At 34.8% G+C, this 12248-nt stretch overlaps 1 protein-coding gene across 3 annotated transcripts; it reads left to right on the top strand.

Annotated features, from left to right (window-relative positions):
• The first annotated feature begins 1043 nt into the window (after positions 1–1043).
• Positions 1044–12174, top strand: LOC122397141 (monocarboxylate transporter 13-like). Of its 3 annotated transcripts, none has more exons than XM_043396055.1 (5): positions 1044–1172; positions 6921–7173; positions 7501–7627; positions 8549–8728; positions 8897–12174. In XM_043396055.1, the coding sequence occupies exons 2-5, from the start codon at positions 6960–6962 to the stop codon at positions 10128–10130; spliced, it is 1755 nt and encodes a 584-aa protein (XP_043251990.1). In that variant the 5' UTR covers positions 1044–1172; positions 6921–6959; the 3' UTR covers positions 10131–12174. The 3 variants fall into 3 exon arrangements, with proteins under 3 accessions (XP_043251990.1, XP_043251992.1, XP_043251993.1); XM_043396057.1 differs by lacking the exon at positions 1044–1172 and adding an exon at positions 1964–2054; XM_043396058.1 differs by lacking the exon at positions 1044–1172 and adding an exon at positions 7702–7754 and having other exon boundaries at positions 7016–7173.
• Positions 12175–12248: the final 74 nt, after the last annotated feature.

Raw genomic sequence — 12248 nt, 5'->3', positions numbered from 1 at the left:
TAAGTATAGAAAATACATAAATTATAGCAAAAGTACGAATGGCACTACATTTCCGTTGCATTTGACGTAAACAAACGATACCATTCAAATGTTTTAATGTTTATTTCATAGCTGGTATTAATAGTTCGCGAGCATATCCGTCACTGCAGCAAAAACGTGCCTGATTTCTACGATGTATCTACCACCATTTTTACAGAGCCTCCGCAGGCATGCGCTTTTCCCTTCGTTTATGTAAGAGAATATTGCACGAAGAAAACCGAACCAAATATAACAGTTATCCTACAAATTAACGGCGGAAAATATCATCAACAAAAAGTTGATTTTCAATTAAGGGGATATTTCAGCTCAGACATGCAATTTTTGATGCTTTTTTTATTATTTTTTAAAATGAAAACCGTAGATTTATTTGTATTTGGATTCGGCATGTATGTACATTTACCGATGTTTCGAGTATAATACAGTATTCTTTTCAAGAAAAAATAATGAAAATTTCCCGAGACGAATACATTTCTTTGAAACAATTCGAAAGATGTTCATTACAATAATAAAACAAGAATTGTCCAAGATATTTCATTGAAAGAATTGAAATAATGTACAAGAAATAATATCGAAAAATTTATTGGAGTATTGGCGAATACATTTCTTAGAAACAATTCGAAAGATGTTCATTACAATGATAAAACAAAAATTGTCCAAGATATTTCATTGAAAGAATTGAAATAACGTACAAGAAATAATATTGATAAATTTATTGCAGATCGTTATATTTATTGGAGTATTGGCGAACGGTGCTTAGAAGGATTGGCAATAGTGGTCGGAATTAGAAGTGGAAGGATGGCGTCTGGTACCCCGAAGATATCCAGAGGCCCCGGTGGAACCGTAGAGGCGATCCGATTTACGATGGCTCGATATGCTCACCATTTTGGTTTCGTCGGCGCCGAGGGCAACCTTCGAGTGTCCCTCCGCCTCCGGCTCGAGTTGGACTGAAAGAAAAGGAAGAGGGAAAGGAACAAGTTTGTTCGGTGGCCGTGCACAGTCTAGTTCAAGACTCACGATGATAGTGAACGTCCGATGAAGATTCCTCCGTTCGGGCCGCCCTTCTCTGCCTAAACCAGAAACTAGTGTCACCCAGTATCCTGGACACCGACCACCGGGTCGCGGAACCTCCACAGGTCAGTGGACATTTGCGTCTTTCGGACGCCACTATCAATTTTGTTTTACTCCATCGAGCATAATTTTATTCGTTTCTTCTCTTGTCCCTCCATTGGAACAATCTAACAGCGACTTGTACACTCACGAGGATCAAAAAATTTCGCTCCGACGATAGTGACATCGGGATGGATCGTTTTAAAACGGCGGATTGAAAACATAAAAAATCTCGACTCGGGATTACGAAATTATTTTTTTTTTCCACCATAGTGACCAGGATCGTAATTTTTTTAAATTGAAATTCACAAACGTGTACAAATTGGAGCACGGCGAAGGTGATTGCCCAATTAAATCCTGCAATTGATTCTCTTTCAAATATTATCTAGAAAAATTAGGAAGAAAGGAAATTCACGTTTTTAGATAATAAATAGAAACGAATTTTTTTTATCGCACCTTTGTATTTTCTGAACCACACTTTTTAATCATAGAATTTTAATTGTCAGTTTCGATTATTATTTTTCGCTTGTATTGCTTTCAAGAGAATTATTTATGATTATATTATTTTAAAGAATATTAATTTTCTTTGTAACATTTCCAAACGTATTATCTTCATTTCTATTATTTTCAGGGTTATCATTTAAACCATTTTAGAAGATTATTTTCGTGTACCGGTAATTATTATTCTCGAACATGCTTATTTACGATACGGATAAATGCTTTAAAACATAAATATTTTTTTCGTTTCGAGGCTTCGCGAAGCCATGAGATTCGTAATGGTAAAATAGTATACGCTATATTCACAGATAAAATCGCTGTTATGCCGCGTCAAGGTGTAAATTGCCGGGAAGTGTATAACGTTCGACAGCGAAACTAGCATTCAACACAAGATTCAAACTTTTACTCGAGTTGCGTCATTTGAATTTGATTGTTCCCGCTTAATTAATTAATTGAATAATTTATTCATCCGGGTAATTCTACATTGGAACAATGAGGAATGTTAACTAGCATATCGCGTGCAAAAGTTTCAATGAGTTTCGATATAAACTAAGAAAGTCGTGTTATTTTAATAAAAGAGGCTAATCTTCTAGGTAAAAATTACCACGCTTGAATTTAGAAAACCGTCTTTCACAGGTTGAAATCGACACAGTGAACTCGTCAAACACATTGCATATATTTTTTAATATTAATTTCTCTATAAAACTTGTATATCATTATAACATGCGAACGATGTCTGTTGGTGTCCATCTTCGATATTAATCTTCAACAACATTGTCAACTTGAAGCAGCTACTTTTGGTTGTGAATAAGAATCGACAGTAGTTCGTTGCCTTACGCGTAAAGAATTTTAAAAGATTGTTTTAAATATTGTTTTATTATATTTATTACATTATTTATATCGATTATCTTAAAGATTGTTTCAAACGATAAAGTACTGGTCTGTAAACCCGTAATCTTGCAGATTAATTTACAGAAGACGTGTCTCTATTATTAATAATTCTTAGAAAACTGCCATGTAACGATCCAACAGCGAGGAAAGAAATTGTATTTGAATTGAATTTTTCAATTCTGCAACGATCAATTCACTTTCTTGACGATGTTGCTATCCTTGCGTGAAAGTGGCGTTTTTTATTCCTGGAATAATGCTTACGAATGTTGACATGTGCTCGTACCAGCGTAAACAACTTTCAAGGAACATAGTTAACGACTCTGTGATTTGTTGCTGTCTGAAAAACCTTCACAGTATTGTAAATACCACAATGTTGGAGACTAAATTACTTTTTTCTTTTTTTTTTAATGAAACACAACAATTACCCACAAATTATTCTTTGGGGGAAGATAGATTATTTATCTTTTGTTATTAAATTAATTTTATGCAAAATGAAGCGTAACATTTTTGTCGATTTTACAATCGAATTTCCTTTGTTCTTTAAACAATTCAAACAACATGATGAATTAGTTTGTCAAACGATTTTTAATATTTCCTATATTTTTCAATCAATTCAGTTTTATTTAATTATACATAAAGATCGATACAGTTTTAAAAATAATTCATTAATTTAAATCGGTTTGAGCGATTTTTTAGATCGCTGACAACCGTTCGACCGCCAAAACTTTAATATTTCTGTGCCGGTGTGTTTCCAAACAACAAAATTCAAATAATATAATTTTTTATTAATTCGAGGGAGAGAAAACTTTGGATTTTGGGGATTCGAGAATTCCATCTTATGAATTACAAATTAACAGAAATATCAAAAGTCCTAGCAATTAAAAGGATTCGTTGGTGTCTCTCAAATTGTCTCAAGTTACACTTAGAGAGGGAGGTGTTCCAAGAAGCATACTGTAACCTATTTCCAACTATTAGACGACAATTAGAAAGGCAGAGAAAGTGAATTATGTCACGAACGAAAAATAAATCTATATTATGGGTGGCCCAACTTTACCGATATACGAAATTTTACAATTTTTCAAACTCATAGATCCCTAGAATTCCTTACCTAGATCAAAATTCGTTTCTACGAAACAAGGAAAAATGAGCAGGGTGATTAAAAGGAAATTGTTCAGACGATCCTGTAAGAATTCGCTGCTCCAGGTTGTCCGAAGGTCGCGTTGTGACAGATGATTGTATTTGTTTTCACTCCATATTGCAATACTACATATTTTACTTGTTACCGTTGCATTATTTCATTTTCCAATCTCGCACGGTCGAACAGATTGCATATGCAGATTCGTCATTCCCATTTCAAATTCTTGAATATGTTCGACCTTCGAGTTCACAACATCGAAGGAAAGTGTCTTTTTGCAACGTTTAGTTTTTTATAACGAATGATTAGATGGAAGCCTGCAGCCTCTGATTCGATGAAAGACGCGTTCTCGGTATACTCAACAAGCAACACTTTGAACCGACAAAAATGAATATTTTAATACATCGAAATCTTCGAATATGCAAGGTGTTCGGCCACCCATGGGAAAAATTTTAATGGGGGATTCTAGAGGCCAAAATACGACGAAAATCAAGAATACCAATTTTTTGATGGAGGCTTCGTTAAAAAGTTATTAACAATTAAATTAAAAAATTTCAAATCGTTCTGGAAAAATTATTTTCGGTCGCGGGGGTCAATTTCAATTATTTTTGGTCATTATACATACCCCCGAAATCCTAGACATTTTCGAGAAAAAAAATCGGGAAGTTGCAGAAATTTTTCGACAAAAAAAATTTTTCAAATCGTTCTAAAAAAATTATTTTCGTTCGCGGGGGTCAATTGCAATTATTTTTGGTCATTACACATATCCCCGAAATCCTAGGCATTTTCGAGAAAAAAATTCGAGAAGGTGTGAAATCTTTCGACGGGGAAAAAAAATTTCAAATCGTTTTGGAAAAATTATTTTCGTTCGCGGGGGTCAATTGCAATTATTTTTGGTCATTACACATATCCCCGAAATCCTAGGCATTTTCGAGAAAAAAATTCGAGAAGGTGTGAAATCTTTCGACGGGGAAAAAAAATTTCAAATCGTTTTGGAAAAATTATTTTCGGTTGCGGGGGTCGATTGCAATAATTTTTGGTGGATAGACGTACCCCCGAAATCCTGCGCGTTTTCAAGAAAAAAATTTAGAAAGGGCGGAACTTTAAACGTTAATAACTTTTTAACGAAGCCTCCATCAACAAATTGGTATTCTTGATTTTCGTCTTATTTTTGCCTCTAGAATCCCTCATTAAAATTTTTCCCAGGGTTGGCCAAACACCTGTATACAGGGTGACACATTTAAACCAATGTATTGACAGCAAAAAGTTGAACGATTCCAGGGGTCGTATAATCTGATGTCAGTAAGTTTTTCCTAAGTGAGTGGGTAGAGGGTATCCCAAAGGTCAACTTTGTTTTCTTAAATAGAATTATACGGGGTGTTTCGCGCAACTGGGAAGACCATATCTCTAATCTAGTCAGAGGTATAAAAAATGTCGTAAGACAAACTTAGACGGTATCAAACAATGTAAAATTTGAATATAATTTTATGTATTTTTATAAATCGATGCATCTAAAAAGTGCAACTGCATTCTTTTTCTAAATCGTGCTATTTCGATTATACTATTCGATGGAGATTTTCAGTCTGTACAGAAAAGTAGTAAAAGGTACTTACACCCTACACCTAATAGTTCAAGAGTTATACAATTTTAAAAGTTTACCAAACCATGAACATTATCCGTAATATTTGTTTCGACGAAATTCTAAAAATTTTTTGACCCAAATGGAAGAAAATCGGGACACGAGTATATTTGCAAGATCCAAGAATTTCTTTGAAGAAAAATTAAATCAATTTCAAAGCCTTACTTTTAGTCCCTCGGATTCAGTTTTCCTTAGTTTCAATTCTTTTCTCGCGATTAGAAACCGTCCTTGTTTTTACTTTCGTCCGAGGGATCACCCAGCGTACTATTTTAGCACTTTTAGGCTCGTTTAGCGAAACGTAAATTGCTTTACGTTAATTAGAGTCTCGTACTGCCATTCAGAACTCCTCGTTCGTGGAAAAAACGGTTCAAAATGGCCGGATATCATCGCGAACAGTATTGAAATTTATTTGTCTTTGTTCTATAACACAAGAGTTAGCACATTATCAGTATTTTTAGCTCTTCTCCTGAACAAAAAAAGTGAGTAAATATTGTGTAAAAATTAATTTTCCAATATTTTTGAACAGTGCTCGCTATGACGGTCACCGGCGACCAACGATTCAATCCTCAAATGCTTCTTTAAAACGATTACAGGGAACGAATTTTAATAGTTCGCTGTTTCTAATTTTGAAAAATAATTTTTTATTCAATTATTCTTCAGAATTATGTTTATAAACATTAGTTAAATCGGTCCTAAATTCTTTTATTTGGAATTCTAGCCAAATTTTTATTTTGAATTCTAAGCAAACATTTTTGAGGATTATTTATCCTGAGTAGGATTATTTATTTAATTTACCAACGGGGAAATAAAATATTTTTCTATTTCTTTTTGTTCCTTTAATACGAAAAATATTTTATTTCTGGAAAAATTCTTTAAGCCAGCATTCTATTCAAAACGAATGTTTCTGTTTTAGCGTAAAGTATTTTATTTATTTATTTTTGTTTCTGTGAGCTAACAAGGATTGTTCAAGCATTAAAAATGTTTTTCAAACATCAGAGTCTTGTTTCAATGAGAAGCATAATTATGTATTTTCGTAGATTTGAACGCGAAGATTTCTAGGAACATTATAGTTAAAATTAAAATTGTTTTTCTCTTTGTAGTTAGTCGATGATTTATTCATTAGATGAGTTATGCTAATGGAGTTATAGTAAGTAAGACAGAAGTAACCGTTCGAACAATTCTCTGCAAAGCTAGGTAAAACACTATTGTAATTATTAAATATGCACTAAATAAATATTGTATTCAAAATTCTAGAAAACAAAATTCTTACTAAAACACCATTTTAACTATTAAATATGTACTAAATAAATATTGTATTCAAGATTCTAGAAAACAAAATTCTTAATACTGGTATTTAATTTTTAGCAAATGTTAAAATATTTATTTAATTTATTAATTATTATATATTAATTTATTAATAGGAAATCAAATATTTTTATTACGATAAATCGAAGAGTAAAGTACCTTTACTTACCAGTATTTTGCGATTTAAATTGTCGAAATAAAATTTTAATGGGAATATTTTATTACAAAAAATTTTGTTTTTCATTTTAAATATCGTTTAAAATATTTTTCTGAATTTATAATAATAATTCTGGCTGATGTTTCCAGGTCAATCTGAACGATCATCGACGTATTTCCTGTAACAAGATGAACGTCAAAACCGAAAAAACGAAATTGATCCCGCCGGACGGAGGGTGGGGGTGGGTGGTCCTCTCCTCCGCGCTTGTCGTCAACTTCCTAATACCAGGAACAGTGAAATCGTTTGGTGTCCTATTCGTTGAATTCCTCCACGTCTTCAAAGCATCCTCGACTGCTGCCTCCTGGATGACAGCTTTATGTTATTTTCTGTACAACTCTTTAGGTAAATAGTCCAAGAAACCTAATTATCTTGAAAAAAAACCGCCAAAACTTCTATTTCTATTTATAAATTTAATAACATAAGAAGAATGGTACGAGACTTATTAATTTCCCTTAACCAAGTATCAAATTTACATATGAAACATTTGAAATGCAAAATCGTACATAATTGAATTATCAATATTTATGCCAATATTGTTTGGACATTTGCAATTGTTTGAAATATTTCCAATCGCATGATACCAATATTTCGTTACTTTATCTTACGTTTTATCTTCTCAAAACTCGTGACAGAATAAATGAAAATGATTAACGAAGAGATTTTTTGCAGGTCCTTTGTCAAGCATATTGTCCAACAAGTACTCTTACAGAACAGTGACTATAATCGGTGGCGCCTTCGCGGCTTGCGGTATGATGTCGAGTTATTTTGCCAACTCGGTTTCTTACTTGTACGTCAGGTACGGTACAATTAATTCTTGGAATTGTCGAATGGTTCTTAATTATCGTTACAATAGAGTCTCGATAATTGCAGGAAAACGGGCGGGGAAAATTCCTGCAAGTATTGAGATTCGTGCAACGATCAAGGTAACTGACTTAATAAAGCCCCGCTCTGGCCCAGACCCAATAACTACGCCTCCACTGTTTATGGTTATTATTGGAATTGCGCTAGTAATATAATTAGCAACAGTAACAAAGTATTTAAATATTTCGTTTGAGTTTGTTTGTTTCGTTTCTTTTTCTACAAACATCTCCTGTATTTGTACGCAGGGGCCTTCCGGACCTCGGTGGGGCAGATTTCATTCGTGAATAACGAATAAAAATATTAGATTCTTTGGTAAATTAACTTGTGAGAAGAATCAATTAGCAGATCTTTCAAACTGATACCCAAGCAAGCGAAGCTATCATAGCTTTTCGTCTAAATTTTACTTGCTCTCAGGGGAGTTATATCATAGAAAAGTATTGTTAAAGAAGATATTATAATACAACTATTACAGTTTGTTTCGGAAACAATATATTGCAAACTATCGACCGAGAGCGAAGGTTACTGGATCGGTACATTGTATGGGCATTGAATTTGCTCATTATCATTATTTATTAAAAATTAGAAATTTATGATTCTGAAATGAACAGTTTGCGCTGGTCAAAATGGACTTATAGCCCGCTAGGCAAAGATTAATCAGCGAATCTAAATTTTGTATTCGTTGTTCATAAATAAAATTTGCCCAACTCTATCCTCCACTCCCATTTCAAGTTAAGCTAAACTAGTCACCTCCCTGTAACGGATAAAACGAATTTTTACAACTTTTATATTGTCACTTTAAAAAAGAAAATGATTTCTGTAAACTACAAATAGAATAATATGTATTTTGTGAACGTAGCTATGGATTAATGGTTGGCATCGGTGCTGGTCTAACGTTTCCGCCAACGGTGTACATCGTGACCGCGTATTTCGAGAGACTTCGAGGATTCGCCAACGGTTTGTGCATCTCTGGAAGCGCAATTGGGACTATAGTGCTGCCACCATTCTTGCAATACCTCCTTGACTGTTTCGGATACAGGTAATTTATTCTATATTACCTGTAATAGATCTGAAAATTTAAGTACTTCATAAAATCTGGGGTAACAGGTGTCAGGAACAGGGACTTAACTTCATCGATTTTCATTAGATAACATTTTCTTCCTCCCATTAAACAGCTCATAATTGTTTTATTAATTTTTGTTTTCAGAGGCGCGGTGCTGATAATGGGCGGTATCACGCTGAACACTTTGGTCTGCGGGATGCTGTATCATCCAGTGGAACAGCACATGATCACCGTACCGGTGGAGGGAGGGATCGACAACGAGGCGTTGACCATGGACGAGTCGGATTTCGACAAAAAGAAGGGCACAGGTAACTCGACCAAGCTGAACGTAATATTACAAGACGCTAAGGACGTCGGCGACGATACAAAGACCAAGCAGTTAGAAATTCTGACGGAACTTCTGGACAATACAACGTCCACCACAGAAAACGAGACGTTGTCGTACAACGACGCGAGGTCGAAGAAGGAAGAGAACTGCAGCGCCGAGAAGAGCCCCGAAACGACGGACGACCCCAAAACTAACTACTGCGCAGAGAATAGAAACGAGGAGATACTCGATGAGAAAAGAACCGAGGTGGAAAAGGAATGCCCGTTTAATGCGAACGTGCTGCGACACGGCAGCAACGCGTCCGATACCAACGCGACGGTCAACAAGATTAAGTTGCCCGAGTTGACTAAATATCCTCACAGCAACAAGGACGAAAAGGCCCTCGAATGTTCCAAAAGCAGTTTGGGTGAGCTGTCGGAACAATCATTGCCCGACAAATCACACTTCTTCGACCTCAGCGTTCTCAGAGACCCGATCTATCTAGTGATCCTGATCTCGAACTCCACCTCGGCGATCAGCAACACCAACTTCATGATCCTGCTGCCCGCTTACGCTATATCGCAGGGCTTCGACAAGAACTCGTCGGCTCTGCTACTGTCGGTGGTCTCCGCTCTCGACCTGGTCGGAAGGATCAGCGGTGCTTCGTTGTCAGACATCGACTTCGTGCCAAAGTATTATTATTTCGTCGGCGGACTCGGCACCAGCGGCTTGGCGCTGGCTTTGTTGCCAATGGCAAAGAGCTACGCGATGCTTTCCTTCTTCTGCGCGTTGTTCGGTTTATCATCCGGCATGTACATCGGAATTACGACGGTCATTCTCGCGGACATGTTGGGCACGGAAAAGCTAAGCTCGTCGTACGGGATATCTTTGTTCGTCAATGGTGTCCTGCAGCTGGTCGGCCCGCCTGCTTGCGGCGCCATATTCGAATCTGTAGGATCGTACAAACCGATATTTCTAACCTTTGGTATTATTCTTATTCTTGGCACTGCATTGTGGGCGGTGGTGCCACTTATAAATAGAAACCATAAAAAGGATCTGCAATCCGTTTAGCAGTGTGACTCCACCTTAGTGTTCACATAGGGCTTCTAAATCTGATCAAATTACTCAGTGGGCAGCTCTCCGGGACTATTTCGTTAGTACGTATACCACTTCTATTGCTCTACGAACGTCGATCAATGCTGTAGAGACATTTTGTCTTTTGTTATCAGACATCAAATAGAAGTAAAACGAGTAAAATGTCGTTTGATTTATGTTCTTGAGCTACTCAGAAATTCATATTTTGATGTATATTTTCCACACACTTCGTTTAGAAACCTGAATTACCGATCGACAGTGTGCAGATTAGCTATCCACTGTAGATAATAGGTAGAGAAGCACCGATTTAGAGAATCTTAAAGGATCACACTACCTTGAAGACGTTAAATAATAGTGATTGTTTAGGAATTATAATTATTGCAATGAATCTGCATGCTCGAGAAGTTTTAATCAATTTTTATTCGAAATAGCGGCTTCGTCTAAAACGAAATTTTCTCGTTTCTCCTTTCCGGTCTGAATTATTTTTTAAATACCAAAATTATTTAATTTGAAATTCTTTTACACATTTTATCTACGAACGAAGGTTTTCGTTTTCGTATTTTGAAAATTATACAAGGTGAACAGCAATAACTGTCATCGCGATTTTTTCAAGCATTTCCATCGATTCGACAAAAAATGATTTCGAATTAAATTTAATCAGTTAATTGCCTAAGAGTTGCAGTATACAAAATTTCGAAAACAGTAGTTTTTTATGAGAAACTAATGTCACGTTAACTTTTTTTAATGGCACCGTATATTTTTAGCTTCATGAAGTCATTATTAATGAAAAACAACGAGTCAAAGGACCTACTAGTTTATCTCCTAATGACCTTGACCTTAGAAATTTAGATTTGATCGATAGAAATGTTCAAATGGACAATTATTGTATTATTTTAATCGATCGTCACAAAATTTCAAGTTCTAAAACATGATTCACTATAATTAGGTCTTTCATTTTGATCAGTTGGTAGTAATAAGTCCTAAAATCATTCTTCTCGCACTACTGAATTTATAAATAAAAATAGGGACTTTGTTTCTTAAACCAAAAATATTGCAAAAAATCCCATGCTTTTTAGAAATTAATTTAAAAAACGACGCAATATTGCCAGAGTGGATTGTTCGGGTGACTTTTACATACAATTAATTAATAGTATTTGATTCGCATAGAGATTTCTCTAGGACTGATAAATTTTCTCTCTTTAGTTAGTTAAATCTTTTCAGTCTTTGATATTTGCTCAATTTCGTTATTTCCTTTTATGCCCTACTTTATGCTCTTCTTTTCGTGTAAATTGCGGCTCTATAAACGATTGTACATTTATAATGAAATGTCTCGTTACAAATAATAATTTAGCACAAGAACGACACTTTTCAGTGTTTTGGCGGGCAATGTGCCAAATTCGCCATCATTTTAAAAATATTTTATTAATTAAAATAGTGCTTTATTCAGTTTTGACCTTGAAATTCTTCTGAAACCGACCTAACCCAACCATTGGGTTTTCGCACACCTCTAAAATCTAAATTAGAAACCACGATATGAAGAAAGCATAATCGATGGAAGAAATATAGTCGTAAATGACATTTAAAGGAGGCAAATGGAAGCATTTAGCAAAAGAGTACACTCCACGCAACGCGAGTGTTTTTCCTTTTTTGTTACGACAGGTCCAGCATCGATGACTACGACTAAATACAAGAAACAGGGCTGTCTATTATAATATCATTTGAGTTTATCCTGAAAAGATCACTATATAGCTTCCATCGACTATAAACGTAATTTTAAGTTCGATATTACGATATGATACTTCATAAGTAATATAAGCAAGCTTTAAATATACAAAAAAAAACGTCTTCATCATTTTTATTCTCGTTTTAAATTATTTTCCTACTTAAACATCTATTCGAATAAGGAAAAAGTTTCTGACGAATGTCGGATAAAAATAAAAAAATGAACATCTTATTCATCATTAGTGAATAAATATCTACACAAATAAGGATTGTTCGAATAAAGAATTATTCCTGACGAATACAGACAAAAATCAATAATAAACATTTTATTCATCATTATTGAATAAATATCTACTCAAATAAATCGTTTGA

This window comes from Colletes gigas, unplaced genomic scaffold (genome assembly GCF_013123115.1).
Source record: "Colletes gigas isolate AHSC1104 unplaced genomic scaffold, ASM1312311v1 Colletes_gigas_Sc00009, whole genome shotgun sequence".
Classification (NCBI taxonomy): Eukaryota; Metazoa; Arthropoda; class Insecta; order Hymenoptera; family Colletidae; genus Colletes; species Colletes gigas.
Note: the sequence above shows the minus strand (reverse complement) of the source record. Positions and strands in the feature narration are given on the sequence as shown.